The 21,510-nt window shown below is 47.0% G+C and overlaps 1 protein-coding gene across 1 annotated transcript in view; it reads left to right on the top strand.

Annotated features, from left to right (window-relative positions):
• Positions 1-21,510, top strand: part of LOC119970924 (leucine-rich repeat extensin-like protein 2) — a 206,988-nt gene that overhangs the window by 76,582 nt on the left and 108,896 nt on the right. Inside the window, exons 23-28 of the mRNA XM_038806034.1 lie at positions 964-990; positions 5,324-5,350; positions 14,356-14,382; positions 15,428-15,454; positions 17,561-17,587; positions 19,655-19,681. Of these exons, the coding sequence (XP_038661962.1) occupies positions 964-990; positions 5,324-5,350; positions 14,356-14,382; positions 15,428-15,454; positions 17,561-17,587; positions 19,655-19,681 (162 nt within the window). The remainder of the gene's footprint in view (positions 1-963; positions 991-5,323; positions 5,351-14,355; positions 14,383-15,427; positions 15,455-17,560; positions 17,588-19,654; positions 19,682-21,510) is intronic.

The raw sequence follows: 21,510 nt of genomic DNA, 5'->3' as shown, positions 1-21,510 counted from the left end.
GCCTGAGAATCTAAACAGTGAGAGGTTCTAATAAATGTGTTCCGTGATGTTTTTAGATATGGTTCTCTAATTTGATCAGACTCAATTTCAAATCAGACTGGCAGCCATTTGGTATCATTATAGCAGCTAGTGAGCTTCAGAAATGTACATGATTAGCGCAGTCAGTCGAACCTGTTCCACAACCTGCAGATTCATTCTCTCAAATGTTAGACCATTCAAAAAGCAGATGAGATTTGCCTGATCTGCACGTTCTCTCCACATCTGAGTGGGTTTCCTCTTGTGGCATTAAATGTACCGAACTGTAAGGGTTAATGTTATGTCGAAATCAACCACCAGAACGAGCTAGATGTAGAACTATGTAAGGCATCAATGCTAAGCCTTCTGGATGAGTGGTTGTGGAGAAGGCTAGAAGGCGGACTGTAGGAAAGGTAGTGTGAGTGAGAGCAGATTGTAGTTATTAGTGTAGAGACTCATAGTGGTTGAGTGTGGATTGTATGCTTATTATCAACTGTTTATTGTGTTGGACTAAGTGTAGAATCCATTAACTAGTGTAAATAAATCTTTAAATAAATCAGTTAAATCTTTAAATAATAAGCCAGCTGACGTCTTTGTGAACACTACGCTGACCATCCTCGGATTAGACTCACAAAGAACACTATACCACTCACAGTCCAAAGATGTGCAGGTTAGGTGGACTGGCCATGCTCAATTACCCTCAGTGTCCAAAAAGCTTAGGTGGGGTTACTGGGTTACGAGGATAGGGTAGAGATGTGGGCTTAAGTTGGGTGCTCTTTCCAAGGGCTGGTGCAGACTCGACCGGCCAAATCACTCTTTGTAAATTCTATTAATTCCATTTCTGACAAGGAATATTTTGGACTGTTCCTTTCAGTTGTTTCAACACGAGAACATCAAAAAATGTATATCTTTTTATTAGTGATTAACGTTTTAAATCTTCTTCTCCAGGAAAACCGGCTGACTACTATCCACCAGGTAAAAAACATATACGGTTGTCAGTGTCTATTATTGATCTCTCCCAAAGTTCCAAAGTTTCCAAAGTTCCCAGCATGTCCAAGTTTGAAAGTGACAGCTCGGGTCCAGTTGCAGAAGGTGTCCCACTGAGATAAAGTAAGTTCAAATCCTACACCAGGACCGACAGGCCAAATAAGTGAAAAAAAGTGGACAAATCACCCGGCATTCACTTCAGGTATTACCAAAAGACAGCCACACCTGGACTATTCATTGATGCAGAGTTTATCACATTACCATCTATGAATTCAGAGAGTTGTCCCAAAGACATGTTATGCCACAGGTTGACATAGACACACTCTCAGAATCATGGGCTGGATTCTCTGTTTCTGACTGACACCAATGGAGAATCCGTGGACTTTTACGACCAAATACAGGTGCCGCACCTGGTCCAATTCTAGATTTGGCTTTCAGATTTGATTCTCTAATTTGATCAGACTCAATTTCAGGTCAGGCTGGCAGCCATTTGGTATCATTATAGCAGCTAGTGAGCTTCACAAATATACATGAATAGTGCATTCGGTCCGTCAAACCTGTTCCACAACCTGCAGATTCTGCCTCTCAAATGTTAGGCCATTTTAAAAGCTGACGATTGCTGTTGGTATTAACCAGATTTGTGGCAAAGATTATTTTGAGCAATTCTTTCAGTTGTTCAAACATGAGAATGTCAAAAATCTCCATCTGATTTATTATGGATTGAAGTTTAAAATATTCTTCTCTGGTACTTGTACAGTATAGATGTTCCTGAAAACCTTGCCTGTGATGCTGAATTTCTCCTACAATTTCTTCACCCCTTTATAGCAGCCCAATTCTCTCTGGAAGGCTTGATTTTCTTCAGCCAATCTCACCCCATGAGGCTTTGACTGTGTCCTTTTACTACAACTGTGGGCAACTGGGCAGACAGGTGCTGATAAGACACTTGATTTGATGTCGTATCTGTAATCCTTGTAGCTTGAGAGGTTGTTAAAGTTGCCATTGACCGACTGAGCCTAATGGATTCTAGCCCTCCCTGTTGTTACTTAAAGTCTGTTCTACTACCACTGTGACATTAGCACATGTATCAACCTCCAAATTCAATTGACGGCCATTAATAATGAGGATAATTCCGGTCAGAGGGGGAGCATCTTACTTAACTCCATGGTGTTGAACTTATAAACTTTGGACTTTTCTTCGAGGCTGAATAATCACTGGGCCACCAATGAATTTTTTGGGAGCTCGGTTCAGTCTGTCTGACCCTTGAGGATGGCCTCCCCCACACAGGGCTCGAGACTCTGTGACTGACGGTCACCCTTCCTTTTCTTCCTGTGCTATACCCTCACTGCGGGTACTTCGAGTAGCAGCCATTACCCATCTTATCTGATTTACCTCACTTTGGTTGCTTTGCAATATAAAAGTACTTTGTTCAGATCTTTCATTTGCTTGAGCCTAATCAACTGCGTTGTCTCGGGATATTCTGGTTTCTTCCAGAAACTGCATATTATTCAAATTATTGACACTTGATGCACGATCAATTTGCACAAAGACTAAGGTTGGGTGCAACTGAGGCTTTATTTCAGTCAGATGCGTGCCCCTTGCTGCAGCTGGCGAAATGGCAGATGGATGGTGGACACGCATATTTATACTTCTCCTACTGGGCGGAGCCAGCCGACAGGGGCAACCGGCGAACCTGTAATACAGGTGCGACCTTACATCCCCTAATACAGGTGTACAGTAGTTCACCGCAATACTACAAACCAAACAGTCAAGTAACAGATCTCTCAGAGATGGACCGAATTTGCAGTATACAGCCATCTGGCAAAGACTGGTTACAAAAGTGGATTATGTTTACTCGGGTGCTGACTGGCTGAATGGGATGCTTGGCGCTGCATTATAATGGAGGGCCGGGGATTATCGTGGTCTTTCACTTGTTGCACCAGTTGGTCAAAGGATTTATTATCCAGAATCTCGAGAGATGTTAGGTTTCATACAAGGTTAAAAGTTTTGGGCCACAAACTGTGTAACTTTTTGTGAGTGTTTTGCCCTGCTTTCGTTGGCAGCAAAAAATTATCAAAGCCTTTCAATGTAATGACCCAACTTACAACTCCACGATAAAGTGGATCAATTTTCCTGAATCATGCTCTGATTGATACTTTACCGTGTTGCAGGCCTCCGAGAGGTCACTCTTCCTTCTGCCAAAAATTGAAATCTTTTTCCTTTTGAAACAGAACTGATTGATTCTCATAACCAATGTTGTAGCGCAAGGAAATACAACGAGGTAGAGTTGAATCACAATGGTGATATATTAACAATTGGTGAACTATATTTATACAGATCAATACAACACTGACACAGGTCTAGTCCCACCACCTCTGCGCTTACCCTAACCGGGTCCGTGCCCTGGAACCCGAAAGGCCACGGTTCACACGCTCCGTCCCCATAGGTTCCAAGAGGCTCACCTGGTCCATGAAGGATTGCCCCTTGAAAGATTCATGCTATCACAAGAATTGAAGACTGAGTTTTAACAGTTTCCACTCTCACCTTTGTGTTAGAAATTATTTACTCTGTCCACGCTGTTCTTTAAACATATTTGTGTGCAACAATCTCCATCCCCATTCATATTGGATCATATTTGTATTCTTCTTTTTCAGTTAAACCTACTCAGCACATTCCACCCGGTAAACAAAATCAAGCTGTTTAGAGTTTAAATATGTTTCACCTCCTAACCTTTATCCCCTTGCCCCGATTTCCAATATGTCCGAATTTTGCAGTTTCAGCTGTGACTCAGTTGGAAGAAATCTTGTTTCTGAGGCAAAGTTGATGAGCTCAATTCCCACTCCAGGACTTGAGCGCAGCCATCAAGACTGACATTCCAGAGCAGTACTGAAACAGCGCAGCACTGTCAGAGGTGATGTGCTTTGCATGTGATGTTAAATGTACACCCTGTGATGTCCCTTGTGTAGTCATCACTGTATCTTTGGTCTTCTGTGGTCTTGACTCAGGCCCAAGTTTCCAATATGCCCAAATTTTTATTTGTCAGCTGGGGCACAGTTCACAGAATCTGTCCCACTGAGATAAAGTAAGTTGAAATCCTACTCCAGGACAGACAAGCCAAATAAGTGAAAAGAAATGGACAGGTTATCCATCATTCACTTCAGCAATGAACACAAGACAGCCACACCCAGCCCATTCATTGATGCAGAGTTTGTTTCATTCCCATCTGGGAATTGTGCCAAAATTGAAAGACCGAGTTACAGTTGATGTTTTCTCTGGGCGTTTTGCCACTTTGTACAAATTCATGGCAAAGGATTGTTAGACACACAACGGGAATGCACAGGTCATATCATTGACCATTGTCCCCGAATCAAAACTGTGAGAGGTTCTAATAAATGTGTTGCCTGATTTTTTTAGATTTGGTTCTCTAATTTGATCAGAATCAATTTCAGGTCAGGCTGGCAGCCATTTGGTATCATTATAGCAGCTAGTGAGCTTCAGAAATGTACATGATTAGCACATTCAGTCAGTCGAACCTGTTCCTCAACCTGCAGGTTCTGTCTCTCAAATGTTAGACCATTCCAAAAGCAGAAGAGGTTTGCCTAATCTGCACGTTCTCTCCACATCTGAGTGGGTTTCCTCTTGTGACATTAAATGTACAGAACTGTAAGGGTTAATGTTATGTCGAAATCAACCACCAGAACGAGCTAGATGTAGAGCTATATAAGGCATTGATGCTAAGCCTTCTGGATGAGTGCTTGTGGAGAAGATGAGAAGGCGGACTGTCGGACAGGTAGTGTGAGTGAGAGCAGATCGTAGTTATTATATTGGTGTAGAGACTCGTAGTGGATAAGTGTAGATTGTATGTTTATTTTCAGCTGTATATTGTGCCGGACTAAGTGTCGAATTCATTAAGTAGTGTAAATAAATCTTTAAATAATCAGTATAAAAGCTAGATGACGTCTTTGTGAACACTACGCCGACCATCCTCGGATTAGACTAACAAAGAACACCACATCACTCACAGTCCAAAGATGTGCAGGTGAGGTGGACTGGCCATGCTAAATTGCCCTCACTGTCCAAAAAAGCTTAGGTGGGGTTACTGGGTTACGAGGATAGGGTAGAGATGTGGGCTTAAGTTGGGTGCTCTTTCCAAGGGCCGGTGCAGACTCGATGGGCCGAATCACTCTTTGTGCTCTGTAAATTCTATGAATTCCATTTCTGGCAAGGATTATTTGGGCTGTTCCTTTCAGTTGATTCAACGCGGGAGGATCAAAAAATTTCCATCTTTTTATTATTGATCAAAGTTTTACATCTTCTTCTCCAGGAAAACCGGCTGACTACTATCCACCAGGTAAAAAACATATCCGGTTGTCAGTGTCTATTGTTGATCTCACATGATTTTGACTTTGCCAAAGTTCCCAGCATGTCCAAATTTGAAAGTGACAGCTAGGGTCCAGTTGCAGAAGTTGTCCCACTGAGATAAAGTAAGTTCAAATCCTACTCCAGGACGGAGAGACCAAGTAAGTGAAAAAAAAAGTGGACAAATCACCCGGCATTCACTTCAGGAATTAACACATGACAGCCACACCATGACCATTCATTGATGCAGAGTTTATAACATTACCACCTATGAATTGAGAGAGTTGTCCCAAAGACATGTTATACCACAGGTTGACATAGACACACTCACAGAATCATGGGCTGGATTCTCTGTTTCTGATTGACACCAACAGACAATCCGTGGACTTTTACAACCGAAAAACCGGTGGCGCACCTGGTCCAATTCTGTACCGTTGATGGGCTAGCACCAGTGCCACGTGGAACACACTGGATTCCACTGAAACATTGTGCAGGATACGCCAGGTCTGTGACCGACACTTGGGAGGCTGACAAGCTGCAGCCGCATATACACTTTACACTCCCTACACACACTTATCCCAGCCAAAAGGATAGCACTGGTTGTGCTGGAGCGTGCCCAAACAGCTGATGGGTCAGCTGGTGTCAGAGGGCATCCGAGGGGTGCCCTGGGGACACCTATATGACCCGTGGCACTATGTTCAAAGTGGCCTGTTAGCGGTGTGCACAGCTGCATGGCTGCTTTTCCGGCTGCGGCAATGGTGTTCAGTTCTCCTCCACTCCGACCCCACAGTCCTTGTCCCAGCCACCCCCAACCCCCCACTACATCCCCCAATCCCGGCAGTACCCCCCCGGCCAGCGGCATGACTATTAGCAAACGATGGCGATGTTGGACATTTTCCGCACCCCCTCTCTCTGTCCCTCAGCAGCCATCACACCAGTTTCACGATTTTCAAAAGCACAAGCAAACTACGCCATCGGGCACTCGGCCCATGGGAGGAGGAGAATTGCGGCGGCCCTGGAGACTGCCAGGTCAGGGCCGCTAATGACATGCAAACGGTGTTTACTGTTCTGGACTACATTGACTCTGCTGTCGAGGCGAGGGAGAATTGCGATTCTCCGCCCAATCGCGTTTCACGATTCTTGGTGTCAGCCAGGGGAGAATCCCGCCCCTTTTTTTGTGAGGCAATGTTTATGAGCTCAATTCCCACTCCAGGACATGAGCACAGACATCAACACTGACATTCCAGTGCAGTATTGAGAGACAGTGCTGCACTGTCAGAGGTGATGTGCTTTGCATGTGATGTTAAATGTACACCCTGTGATGTCCCTTGTGTAGTCATCACTGTATCTTTGGTCTTCTGTGGTCTTGACTCAGGCCCAAGTTTCCAATATGCCCAAATTTTTATTAGTCAGCTGGGGCACAGTTCACAGAATTTGTCCCACTGAGATAAAGTAAGTTGAAATCCTACTCCAGGACCGACAAGCCAAATAAGTGAAAAGAAATAGACAGGTTATCCATCATTCACTTCATCAATGAACACAAGACAGCCACAGCCAGCCCATTCGTTGATGCAGAGTTTGTTTCATTCCCATCTGGGAATTGTGCCAAAATTGAAAGACCGAGTTACAGTTGATGTTTTGCCACTTTGCCCAAATTCATGGCAAAGGATTAGTAGACACAAAGCGGAAATGCACGGACCATATCATTGACCATTGTCCCAGAATCAAAACAGTGAACATAGAACAGTACAGCACAGAACAGGCCCTTCGGCCCTCGATGTTGTGCCGAGCAATGATCACCCTACTTAAACCCATATACCCGTAACCCAACAATCCCCCCATTAACCTTACACTACGGGCAATTTTAGCATGGCCAATCCACCTAACCCGCACATCTTTGGACTGTGGGAGGAAACCGGAGCACCCGGAGGAAACCCACGCACACACAGGGAGGATGTGCAGACTCCACACAGACAGTGACCCAGCCGGAAATCGAACCTGGGACCCTGGAGCTGTGAAGCATTGATGCTAACCACCATGCTACCGTGAGATCAAAGGTGAGTGAAAGGTTCTAATAAATGTGTTGTGTGATTTTTTTTTAGATTTGGTTCTCTAATTTCATCAGAATCAATTTCATGTCAGGCTGGCAGCCATTTGGTATCATTATAGCAGCTAGTGAGCTTCACAAACTGAATAATGCATTCAGTCAGTTGAACCTGTTCCACAACCTGCAGTTTCTGTCTCTCAAATGTTAGACCATTCAAAAAAGATGACGATCGTTGTTGGTATTAAAGAGATTTGTTACAAAGATTATTTTGTGCTGCGGCTTTCCCTTGTTTAAACAGGAGAACGTCAAAAATCACCATCCTGTTTATTATTCATTCAAGTTTTCAAAATTCTTCTCCAGGAAAGCTGACTGATTACTATCCAGCAGGTAAATCAAATACATGGTCATCACTGTATGTTTGGTCTTCTGTAGCCTTAACTCAGGCCCCAGTTACCAATTGGTCCAACTGTTAATTTCTCAGTTGGGGGATATGCAGTAGTAGAGCCGCTGTGCAAACCTAACTGAGGTCTAACTTTCCAGCCTTACGGGTCCTCAAGCTCTGTCTAGCTGGGTCCCTAATGGCATATCAGCAATGGAGGGGACAACTTTGATTCCCATCCTGCGACCTGGTTCCCCGATGGCGGCTGTTTTCTGTGGCGCCCGAGCGTGGCTGCTACTCTGGTGTTCCAGGTGTCGTGGTGCCACCCTGTTCTACCTGCTGCCCACCAGATGTGCTAGGGACAGGAGGAAGGGAGTCCGAGTTGCTGCGGTGTTCTGGCACCTCCCCTGTGGGAGCCATCGGCAAGGGCCCCATCACCTCCTCCTCCGTCATGGTGCCCGATGGCCCAAGGGCTACGCCATCGAGCGGAGCTAATCCCTGAACCTGACCCGCTCTGGTGTTGTCAGGCCTGAAGGCCCGCTTTTGTCATCGCTGAGGTCTGCATGGTTGAAAATTTTGGTACACGCGGGAGCATCTTGCTTAACTCCATGGTGTCGGACTTTAAAAATTTGGACTTTTCTTCAAGACTGAATAATCATTGGGGCCACCAATGATTTTTTTGGAGAGCACGGTGCACTCTGTCTGTCCCTTGATGATGGCCTCCCCCACACAGGCCTCTGGACCCCATGACTGACGGTCACTCTTCCTTTTCTCAGACTCTGCTGGACCCTCACTGCGGGTACTTCGAGTAGCAGCCATTACCCATCTTATCTGATTTACCTCACTTTGTTTGCTTTGCAATATAAAAGTACTTTGTTCAGCTCTTTCAGTTGCTTGAGCCAAATCATCTGCGTTGTCTCGGGATATTCTGATTTCGGCCAGAAACTGCATATTATTCAAATTATTGAGACTGCAAATGAAACAGTCAAGTAACAGATCTCTCAGAGAGGCACCAAATTTGCAGTATACAGCAATCTGGCGAAGACTGGTTACAAAAGTGGATACTGTTTCCCTTGGGTGCCGACCGGCTGAATGGGATACATAGCACTGCATTATAATGGAGGGCCGGGGATTATCGTGGTCTTTCACTTGTTGCACCAGTTGGTCAAAGGGTTTATTATCCAGAACCTCGAGAGATGTTAGGTTTCTTACAAGGTTAAAAGTTTTGGGCCACAAACTGTGATTAGTATAATTTTTTGTGAGTGTTCAGCCCTGCTTTTATTGGCAGCAAAAAAGTTGATGTGACCATCAATTCACACGACACGTAGTTGGAAGTGAAAAGTGATTTTAATGATCTTACAACGGAGCCTGCCTGCGACGAGATGAACTGGCAGGCAGGCTCAGGCTGCCAGTCTTTATACTTCTGGTTAGTGGGAGGAGCCATGGGCGGAGCTAAGGGTGGAGCCCAGTACAATCTCCTCATCTCCCCCTAGGGGCAGAGTCGCACAACTGCTCGTATACCGAGCTTACACAGACACAGTACATCATATATAATAACAGTGTGAATAACACAGACTGTGATTCACCACATTCACACCCTGTAAAAATTGATTCCAGCGGGGGTAATGTGTCTACCAATTCCCAATTGCGAATTACAAGTTACAAGTTACAATTTACAGGTTATAAATTACAGGTTAAGTCGATCTGGCGGCCGAGCCGTCCTCTGGGATCGACGAAGCACCGGGATTGCTGCCTCTTCTGGTGGCTGGGCGGTGGCGGTCGGCGAGGGAACCATGGCGGACTCCGGGGGTGATTCGGCCAGAGCTTCGTATCCGACTGGTTCGACTGGTGATGGGGAGCGCCGGAAACCCAATGGCGTGGGGGCGCGGAGCACGGGCAGCGGAACTGCAGTTGTGGGTGCGCTGGGCGTGGGGGGTTGGGAGGGGTATAGTGTGAGGGATATCTCAGCGGCGGTGGTATCAGAGTTGGATCCTGCAGGTGCCAGGTCCCGGAGGAAAAAAGGGTCCTGACGGCCGTCAGGGTACTCTATAAATGCGTCGTGTGGGTTTGAATGGAGCAGGAGCACTCTCTCTACGAGTGGGTCAGTCTTGTGAGTCCGGACGTGCTTCCGGAGGAGAACCGGGCCCGGTGTCTTTAACCATGCTGGGAGTGAAACCCCCGTGGTAGTGCCCCTGGAAAAAACAAATAGCCGCCCGTGAGGGGTCTGGTTGGTGGTTGTGCATAGGAGGGACCTAATAGCATGGAGCGCGTCAGGGAGGACCTCCTGCCAATGGGAGGTCGGGAGCTTCCTGGACCAGAGGGTCAGTAGGACGGTCTTCCAGACCGTTGCGTTCTCCCTCTCCACCTGCCCGTTCCCCCTGGGGTTGTAGCTGGTAGTCCTACTCGAGGCGATGCCCTTTTCGAGTAGGTACTGACGCAGGTCGTCGCTCATAAAGGATGTACCCGTGTCGCTGTGTACGTAGCTGGGGAAACCAAACAGGGTGAAGATACTATGCAGGGCCCTAATGACTGTGTGGGAGGTCATGTCGGGGCACGGGATAGCAAAGGGAAAACGAGAGAACTCGTCAATGACGTTCAGGAAGTACACATTCCTATTGGTCGAGGGGATTGGCCCTTTGAAATCGTTAGCGAGGCGTTCAAAGGGCCGAGAAGCCTTGACCAGGTGGGCCCTGTCTGGTCTATAGAAGTGCGGTTTGCTCTCCGCACAGGTTGGGCAGTCCTTGGTGATGGCTTTCACCTCCTCTGTGGAGAAAGGTAGATTTTGGGCTTTGACGTAGTGGGCGAGCCGGGTGACCCCCGGGTGGCAGAGGTCATCGTGAATAGCTTTCAGGCGGTCATCTTGCGCGCTGGTGCATGTGCCGCGGGACAGGGCATCTGGGGGCTCGTTGAGCTTCCCCGGTCGGTACATAATATCGTACTTGTAGGTGGAGAGTTCGATCCTCCACCGTAAGATCTTATCATTTTTGATCTTGCCCCATTGAGAGTTGTCGAACATAAAGGCAATCGATCTTTGGTCGGTGATGAGGGTGAACCTCCTACCTGTGAGGTAGTGTTTCCAGTGATGTATTGCTTCCACGATGGCTTGTGCTTCCTTTTCAACCGAGGAGTGTCGAAGTTCCGAAGCGCAGAGGGTTCGGGAGAAAAAGGTGACTGGTCTCCCTGCCTGATTTAGTGTGGCTGCGAGAGCGACCTCTGAGGCATCGCTCTCGACCTGGAAAGGGACGGATTCATCCACCGCCCGCATGGCCGCTTTGGCGATGTCCTCCTTGATACGAGTGAAGGCCTGACGAGCCTCATCCGACAGAGGGAAGAATGTGGCCTTAAATATTGGGCGGGCTTTGTCCGCATATTGAGGGACCCACTGGGCATAATACGAGAAGAATCCCAGGCACCTTTTGAGGTCCGGATAGGGGCCCAGGACTCCGTTCTCCACGATATAGCCGAGGATGGCTAGCCTGGTCGTGCGAAAAACGCATTTCTCCGTGTTATACGTGAGGTTGAGTTTCTGGGCAGTCTGGAGAAATCGATCGAGGTTAGCGTCGTGGTCCTGCTGATCATGGCCGCAGATGGTGACGTTATCCAGGTACGGAAACGTGGCCCGCAGCCCGTACTGGTCCACCATTCGGTCCATTGCTCGTTGGAACACCGAGACCCCATTAGTGACACCAAAGGGAACCCGGAGGAAGTGGAAGAGGCGACCGTCGGCCTCAAACGCCGTGAAGTGGCGGTCCTCTGGGCGAATTGGGAGCTGATGGTATGCAGACTTCATTTCCACCGTGGAAAAGACTTTATAGTGAATGATCTGATTCACGATGTCTGCAATTCTGGGGAGGGGATACGCATCAAGGAGCGTGAACCGATTAATGGTCTGGCTATCGTCCACTACCATTTGGAATTTTTCCCCGGTCTTGACGACCACCACCTGAGCTCTCCAGGGACTGTTACTGGCCTCTATGATCCCCTCACGTAGGAGCCTATGGATCTCGGTTCTGATAAATACCCTATCCTGCAGGCTGTATCGCCTGCTGCGAGTGGTTACGGATTTGCAGTCCGGCGTGAGATTGGCCAAGAGTGGAGGGGGGTCGATTTTTAGGGTGGCGTGGCTGCAAATAGTGAGTGGGGGCAAGGGCCCGCCGAAGCTGAATGTGAGGCTTTTGAGGTTGTACTGGAAATCGAGACCCAGTAGGAGTGGGGCGCAGAGTTCAGGGAGCACGTACAGCTGGAAGTTTGAGTTGCTAGTGCCCTGGATCTTTAGAGTCACGACGGTGCGCCCTTGGAGGTGAACAGATTGGGAGCCCGAAGCGGGGGTGATCGTTTGCCGTGCATGGAAAATAGGGAGTGAACAGCGTCTTACCAGTTCTGGGTGTACGAAGCTCTCGGTGCTCCCGGAGTCGAAGAGGCACGGTGTCCTGTACCCGTTGATTTCAACGGTCATCATGGAGTTGCGGAGATGCTTTGGACGCGACTGGTCCAGTGTCACTGCGCTGAGTTGCGGATCGTCGGCGGCTCGATCAGCTGTGCTGGAGTGGCCCCGTGATGACTGCCCTCTGAGTTCGTAATCTTCTAGTCGAATTTCTGAGTTGGAAGAAGATGGTTGCCCCCGTGGATCGCACATGGCGGGCGGCGAGGAAGATGGCGCCCAAGATGGCGGCCCCCAAGCGTCACACATGGCCTGCCGTGTGGAGGGGGGTTGCCAAGAAGGCGGCCTCCATGAGTCGCACGTTTGGGGGCGGAGTCGGAGTACAGGCCGCAGCATTTCGGGGCCTGCGGGCCTGTGGATTCTGGAAACGGGTGCTCTGGGCTGCGGGGGAGTTAGAAGAGGAGGCCTGTTTCACCAGGCAGACCCGGGCGTAGTGTCCTTTGCGACCGCAGCTGCTGCAGGTCATGTTACGGGCCGGGCAGTACTGCCGTGGGTGCTGGGGCTGCCCGCAAAAGTGGCACACTGGGGCTGCATGATGGCTGGGTGGCCGCGTGGCGCAGGCCTGGGGCAGTCGCTGGTCGGGGGCCCAGGATGGGGTCGCTTGGTCCGCGGGGAACGAGGTGAGGCTGCGGAATGAGACCTCCATAGTGGGAGCTAGTTCAACCGTGTCCTCTAAGTTCTGGGCCCCTTTTTCTAACAAACGCTGGTGCACATAATTCGATCTGAGGACTGCCACGTACACATCCCTAACGGCAAGTTCCATGTGCTGTTCGGCTGATACAGCCTGATAATTACAGTCCCGAGCTAAAATCATTAACTCCTGCAGGAATTTTTCTAACGACTCCGCGGGGCACTGGCGGTGGGTTGTAAAAATATGGCGTGCGTTGACCTCATTGATGGGCCTCACGTACATTCGATCTAGCATGGCTAGGGCCCCCGTGTACGAGTTGGTACTATTTAGTTGGGAAGACATACGGTGGCTCACCCTTGCGTGCAGTAGACTGAGTTTCTGCTCCTCTGTAGTTTCTGGAGTACTTGATTCAGCCAGGTAGGCCTTAAAACATCTGAGCCAGTGCTGGAAGATTTCTCTTGCCTCTGCAGCCTGCGGGTCGAGTTCTAGTCGGTCAGGTTTGAGGGCTGATTCCATAGTTGTTTCTTGAGTTGTTTCTTCGATTTCTTCTTATCGATTTCTTCTAGTTTCCTAAGATCATTAAATTGATGTGACCATCAAGTCACACGACACGTAGTTGGAAGTGAACAGTAGGTTTAATGATCTTACAACAGAGCCTGCCTGCGAAGAGATGAACTGGCAGGCAGGCTCAGACTTCCAGGCTTTATACTTCCGGTTAGTGGGAGGAGCCATGGGCGGAGCCATGGGCGGAGCCAAGTACAAACTCCTCATCTCCCCCTGGGGGCAGAGCCGCGCAACTGCTCGTATACCGACCTTACAGATGTACAGACACAGTACATCATATATAATAACAGTGTTAATAACACGGACTGTGATTCACCACAAAAGTATCGAAGCCTTTTGATGTATTGACCCAACTTACAACTCCGGGATAAAATGGATCAGTTTTCCTGAATCATGCCGCAGCGATTCGTTTCTGGTTACTTCTTTACCGTGTTGCAGGCCTCCGAGAGGTCACTCTTTCTTCCTCCAAAAATTTAAATGTTTTTCCTTTTGTAACAGAACTGATTGATTCTCATAACCAATGTTGTAGTGTGAGGAAATGCGACAAGGTAGAGTTTAATCACAATGGTGACTTATTAACAACTGGTGAACTATATTGATACAGATCCAAACAACAATGACACAGGTCTAGTCCCACCACCTCTGTGCTTACTCTGATGATTCTCCCCTACACGGGTCCGCGCCCTGGTGCACTCTCGGCCTCAATTCACACGTTCCATCCTCATAGGTACCAGGCAGATCATATGGTCCATGAAGAATCGCCTCTTAAAGGATTCACGCTATCACACATATTGAAGACTGAGTTTTAACGATTTCCACTCTCACCTTTGTGTTCGAAATTATTTTCTCTGTCCTCGCTGTTCTTTAAACATGATTGTGTGCAACAATCTCCATCTCCTGTCATATTCGATCATATTTTTATTCTTCTTTTTCAGTTAAACCTACTCAGCACATTCCACCAGGTAAAAAAAAATCAAGGTATTTAGAGTTTAAATATGTTTCCCCTCCTAACCTTTCTCCCCTTGCCCCGATTTCCAATATGTCCAAATTTTGCAGTTTCAGCTGTGACTCAGTTGGAAGAAATCTTGTTTCTGAGGCAAAGTTGATGAGCTCAATTCCCACTCCAGGACTTGAGCGCAGCCATCAAGACTGACATTCCAGAGCAGTACTGAGACAGCTCAGCACTGTCAGAGGTGATGTGCTTTGCATGTGATGTTAAATGTACACCCTGTGATGTTCCTTGTGTAGTCATCACTGTCTCTTTGGTCTTCTGTGGTCTTGACTCAGGTCCAAGTTTCCAATATGACCAAATTTTAATTAGTCAGCTGGGGCACAGTTCACAGAATTTGTCCCACTGAGATAAAGTAAGTTGAAATCCTACTCCAGGACAGACAAGCCAAATAAGTGAAAAGAAATGGACAGGTTATCCATCATTCACTTCAGCAATGAACACAAGACAGCCACAGCCAGCCCATTCATTGATGCAGATTTTGTCTCATTCCCATCTGGGAATTGTGCCAAAATTGAAAGACCGAGTTACAGTTGATGTTTTCTCTTCGGAGTTTTGCCACTTTGCGCAAATTGATGGCAAAGGATTAGTAGACACACAGAGGGAATGCACGGGTCATATCATTGACCATTGTCCCAGAATCAAAACAGTGAGAGGTTCTAATAAATGTGTTGTGTGATTTTTTTTAGATTTGGTTCTCTAATTTGATCAGAATCAATTTCATGTCAGGCTGGCAGCCATTTGGTATCATTATAGCAGCTACTGAGCTTCACAAATGTACATGAATAGCGCATTCAGTCAGTTGAACCTGTTCCACAACCTTCAGTTTCTGTCTCTCAAATGTTAGACCATTCAAAAAAGATGACGATCGTTGTTGGTATTAACGAGATTTGATACAAAGATTATTTTGTGCTGCGGCTTTCCCTTGTTTAAACAGGAGAACGTCAAAAATTACATCCTGTTTATTATTGATTCAAATTTTCAAAATTCTTCTCCAGGAAAGCTGACTGACTACTATCCACCAGGTAAAACAAATACATGATCATCGCTGTATGTTTGGTCTTCTGTAGCCTTGACTCAAGCCCCAGTTACCAATTGGCCAAACTGTTAATTTCTCAGTTGGGGGATATGCAGGGGTAGAGCCGCTATGCCAACGTAACTGGTGTCTAACATTCCAGCCTTACGGGTCCTCATGCTATGTCTAGCTGGGTCCCCAATTGCATATCAGCAATGGAGGGGACTGTCTTGTTATGCTCTTGGCGTAGCATAAGCTGCTTCCTTGATGTTCACTCTGACAAAGGAAAGTTCAGACGTGGAGAAAACTTCATCACATTTATTAAACCATTTACAATTCTCCTGCTCAGATTCGCATCTACTGTTAAACCTTCTATAGCTACTCAGACTGACGAACCAGTCTGCTACAATCCACGTGGTGGGTGTGATGTTGAATCAACCCTGCGTCTGTACTCACTGAGTGTCTCCACTGAAAAGAGGAAGATCATGGGTGTAGTGTCCTTTATATATGGGTTGGTGTAATGTCCCCCTGTGGTAGTGTCACCTCTGTGTGTATCGTGAATGCCCATTGGTCGTGTCCTATCTTACTGACCTATTGGTTGAGTGTCTGTGTGTCATGTCTCTGGTGCTCAAGCCTGGCTGGCCCCGGATGCTACTCTGGTGTTCCAGGTATCGTGGCCCCACCCTGTTCTACCTGCTGTCCACCAGATGCGCTAGGGACAGAGGAAGGGAGTCCGAGGAGCTGAGGTGTTCTGGCACCTCCCCGTGTGAGCCATCGGCAAGGGCGCAATCACCTCCTCCACCGTCGTGGTGCCCGATGGCCCAAGGGCTACTCCATTGAGCGGAGCTAATCCCTGAACCTGCACTGCTCTGGTGTTGTCAGGCCTGGAGGCCCGCTCTTGTCATTGCTGAGGTCTGCATGCTCACAGCAATGGAGCACAGCGAGTGGACCACCTACATCTGGATCTACGCCATCTTCCTCTGGAACTGGTCCACCTCACTCTGTGCCACATCGGCCAGCGCCTGGGCAATATGGCTGACACTTCCAGCCATGGCCCGCTATGCATGGGCCACATTGAGTTGCAAAATAATTGTCCAATGACTGACAATCAAAACAGTGAGATGTTCTAATAAATGTGTTACGTGATTTTTTTTTAGATTTGGTTGTCTAATTTGATCAGACTCAATTTCAAGTCAGGCTGCCAGCCATTTGGTATCATTATAGCTGCTCGTGAGCATTAGCATTAATATAGCATTAATATTGGCATTAAAATATAGCAGCTCGTGAGCTTCACAAATGTACATGAATAGTGCATTCAGTCAGTCAAACCTGTTCCACAACCTGAAGATTCTGCCTCTCAAATGTTAGACCATTCAAAAAGCAGATGAGATTTGCCTAATCTGCACGTTCTCTCCACGTCTAAGTGGGTTTCCTCTTGTGACATTAAATGTACAGAACTGTAAGGGTTAATGTTATGTCAAAATCAACCACCAGCACGAGCTAGATGTAGAACTATATAAGGCATCGGTGCTTAGCTTTCTGGATGACTGGTTGTGGATAAGACTGGAAGGCAGACTGTAGGAAAGGTGAGTGAGAGCAGATTGTAGTTATTATACTAGCGTAGAGACTCATAGTGGATGAGTGTAGATTGTAAGCTTATTATCAACTATTTATTGTGTAGGACTAAGTATCGAATCCATTAAATAGTGTAAATAAAACTCTAAATAAATCAGTATAAAAGCTAGATGTGGTCTTTGTGAACACTACGCCGACCATCCTCGGATTAGACTCACAAAGAACACCACACCACTCACAGTCCAAAGATGTGCAGGTTAGGTGGACTGGCCATGCTAAATTGCCCTCACTGTCCAAAAAGCTTAGGTGGGGTTACTGGGTTACGAGAATCGGGTAGAGACGTGGGCTTAAGTTGGGTGCTCTTTCCAAGGGCCGGTGCAGACTCGATGGGCCGAATCACTCTTTGTGCTCTGGAAATTCTATGAATTCCATTTCTGGCAAGGATTATTTTGGGCTGTTCCTTTCAGTTGTTTCAACGCCGGAACATCATAAAATTTCCATCTTTTTATTATTGATTAAAGTTTTACATCTTCTTCTCCAGGAAAACCAGCTGACTACTATCCACCAGGTAAACAACATATACGGCTGTCACTGTCTATTGTTGATCTCTCATGATTTTGACTCTGCCAAAGTTCCCAGCATGTCCAAATTTGAAAGTGACAGCTCGGGTCCAGTTGCAGAAGTTGTCCCACTGAGATAAAGTAAGTTCAAATCCTACTCCAGGACAACAGGCCAAATAAGTGAAAAACAATGGACAAATTACCCAGCATTCACTTCAGGAATTAACACAAGGCAGCCACACCCTGACCATTCATTGATGCAGAGTTTATCACATTACCATCTATGAATTGAGAGAGTTGTCCCAAAGACATGTTATACCACAGGTTGACATAGACACACTCACAGAATCATGGGCTGGATTCTCGCTTTCTGATTGACACCAACCGAGAATCTGTGGGCTTTTACGACCGAAAAACCGGTGCCGCACCTGGTCCAATTCTGTACCGTTGATGGGCTAGCACCGGTGCCACGTGGAACACACTGGATTCCACTGAAACATTGTGCAGGATACGTCGGGTCTGTGACCGACACTTGGGAGGCTGACAAGCCGCAGCCGCATATACACTTTACACTCCCTACACACACGTATCCCAGCCAAAGGGATAGCACTGGTTGTGCTGGAGTGCGCCCAAACAGCTGATGGGTCAGCTGGGGCCAGAGGGCATCTGTGGGTTGTCCTGGGACGCCTATATGACCCGTGGCACAATGTTCAAAGTGGGCTGTTAGCGGTGTGCACAGCTGCAAGGCTGCTTTTCCGGCTACAGCAATGGTGTTCAGGTCTCCTCCACTCCGATGCCACAGCCCCTGTCCTAGCCACCCCCCCCTCCCCCCCATTACTCCCCCCAACCCCGGCAGTAGCCCCCCGGCCAGCGGCATGACTATTAGCAAACGATGGCGATGTTGGACATTTTCCGCACCCCCTCACTGTGACCCTCAGCAGCCACCACACCAGTTTCACGATTTTTAAAAGCACAAGCAAACCACGCCATCGGGCACTCGGCCCATGGGAGGCGGAGAATTGTGGCGATCCTGGAGACTGCCAGGTCAGGCCCGCTAATGTCATGCAAATGGTGGGCTGCTGGGCACTCGACAGCGGTTTGTTGGTTACCTGCTCGAACCGAGCATAGAATGCATTGAGTTCATCGGGGAGGGGTGCGCTGCTGCCAGAGCTACTGCTCGGCTTCGCATTGTAGCCCATTATGTTGTTTAGTCCTTGCCACAACCGCCGATAGGCTGTCTGTGACTCTAGCTTGGTTTGATATTTGACATTCAGTCAGTCGAACCTGTTCCACCACCTGCAGATTCTGTCTCTCAAATGTTAGACCATTCCAAAAACAGATGAGATTTGCCTAATCTGCACGTTCTCTCCACGTCTGAGTGGGTTTCCTCTTGTGACATTAAATGTACAGATCTGTAAAGGTTAATGTTATGTCGAAATCAACCACCAGAACGAGCTAGATGTAAAACTATATGAGGCATCAATGCTAAGCCTTCTGGATGAATGGTTGTGGAGGAAGCTAGAACGCAGACTGTAGGAAAGGTAGTGTGAGTGAGAGCAGTTCGTAGTTATTATCTTAGTGTGGAGACTCGTAGTGGATGAGTGTAGATTATATGCTTATTATCAACTGTTTATTGTGTAGGACTAAGTGTCGAATCTTATAAGTAGTGTAAATAAATCTTTAAATAAATCAGTATAAAAGCTAGATGACATCATTGTGAACATTACGCCGACCATCCTCGGTTTAGACTCACAAAGAACACCACACCACTCATAGTACAAAGATGTGCAGGTTAGGTGGACTGGCCATGCTAAATTGCCCTCAGTATCCAAAAAGCTTAGGTGGGGTTACTGGGTTAAGAGGATAGGGTAGAGATGTGGGCTTAAGTTGGGTGCTCTTTCCAAGGGCCACTGCAGACTCGATGGACCGAATGTCTTCTTTCGGCACTGTTAAATCTATGAATTCTATTTCTGGCTGATTATTTTGGGCTGTTCCTTTCAGTTATTTAAACACGGGAATATCAAAAATTTCTATCCTATTTATTATTGATTAAAGTTTTCAATCTTCCTCTCCAGGAAAACTGACTGACTACTATCCACCAGGTAACAAAAATACACGGTCATCGCTGTAACTTTGGTCTTCCGTGATCTTGACTCAGGCCCCAGTTTCCAATATGCCCAAATTTTAATTTGTCAGGTGGAGCACAGTTCACAGAAATTATCCCACTGAGATAAAGTAAGTTCAAATCCTACTCCAGGTCAGACAAGCCAAATAAGTGAAAAAAAGTGGACAAATCATCCGGCATTCACTTCAACAAAGAACTCCGGACAACCACACCCAGACCATTCGTTGATGCAGAGTTTGTTTCATTCCCATCTGGGAATTGTGCCAAAATTGAAAGAGTGAGTTACAGTTGATGTTTTCTCTGGGAGTTTTGCCATTTTACTTAAATTCACAGTAAAGGATTAGTAGACACACAGCGGGAATGCACGGCCCATATCATTGACCATTGTCCCAGAATGAAAACAGTGAGAGGTTACAATAAATGTGTTGTGTGAGTTTTTTAATATTTGTTTCTCTAATTTGATCAGAATCCATTTCAGGTCAGGCTGGCAGCCATTTGGTATCAGTATAGCAGCTAGTGAGCTTCACAGATGTACATGAATAGTGCATTCAGTCAGTCAAACCTGTTCCACAACCTGCAGGTTCTGTCTCTCAAATGTTAGACCATTTAAAAAAGATGATGATCGCTGTTGGTATTAACGAGATTTGTGGCAAAGATTATTTTGTGCTGTGCCTTTCACTTGTTTAAACAGGAGAAAGTCAAACATCTCCATCCTGTTTATCATTGATTAAAGTTTTAAATATTCTTCTCCAGGAAAACTGACTGACTACTATCCACCAGGTAACAAAAATTAATAATAATAATCCTTATTGCCACAAGTAGGCTTACATTAACACTGCAATAAAGTTACTGTGATAAAGTTACTAGCCGCTACATTCCAGCATCTGTTTACAGAGGGAGAATTCAGAATGTCCAAATTACCTAATAGCACAACTTTCAAGACTTGTGGGAGGAAACCGGAGCACCCGGAGGAAAACCACGCAGACACCGGGAGAACGTGCAGACGCCGCACAGATAGTGACCAAAGCCGGGAATCGAACCTGGTACACTGGCGCTGTGAAGTCATAGTGCTAACCACTATGCTACCCTGCTGCCCATGGTCATCAATGTATCTTTGGTCTTCTATGGTCTTGACTCAGGCCCGAGTTTCCAATATGCCCAAATTTTAATTTGTACCCCTGAGATAAAGTAAGTTTAAATCCTACTCCAGGACAGACAAGCCAAATAAGTGAAAGAAAATGGACAAATCACCCGCCATTCGCTTCAGCAATGAACACAAGACAGCCACACCCAGACCATTCATTGATGCAGAGTTTGTCTCATTTCCATTTGGGAATTATGCCAAAATTGAGAGAGCTGTTCCAAAGATATGTTAAACCACAGGCTGACATAGACACACTCACAGAATCATGGGTGGGATTCTCTGTTGGCTGACGCTGTAATCAGGAAACACGATTGGGCGGAGAATCGGTTCTGATGCCAAAATCATGGCAGTCACCGGTTTAACGCCAAATCACAATTCTCCGTGGCCTCGACAGAGGCGTCAATGCATTCCAGAAGGCACGTGTAGTAAACACGTTTGGCATATCATTAGCAGGCCTGAGCCGGTATTCCCCAGGGCCTTCGTGATTCTCGGCCTCCACTGGGGCGTGTTCACTTGTGCTTTTAAAAATTGTGAACCTGGTGTCATGGCTGTTGAGAGAAAGAGAAGAGGTAGGACACGGAGAGGCTCGATCGTGGGCTGCCGGTCCTGACACTAGCCAGGCTGGCTGGGGGATTGGGGTGAGGGGGAACGGGCTGGGTGGT

The sequence above is a fragment of the Scyliorhinus canicula genome, chromosome 9 (genome assembly GCF_902713615.1).
Source record: "Scyliorhinus canicula chromosome 9, sScyCan1.1, whole genome shotgun sequence".
NCBI lineage: Eukaryota > Metazoa > Chordata > Chondrichthyes > Carcharhiniformes > Scyliorhinidae > Scyliorhinus > Scyliorhinus canicula.
The sequence above is the reverse complement of the archived record's forward strand: the minus strand, read 5'-3'. Positions and strand labels throughout refer to the sequence as shown.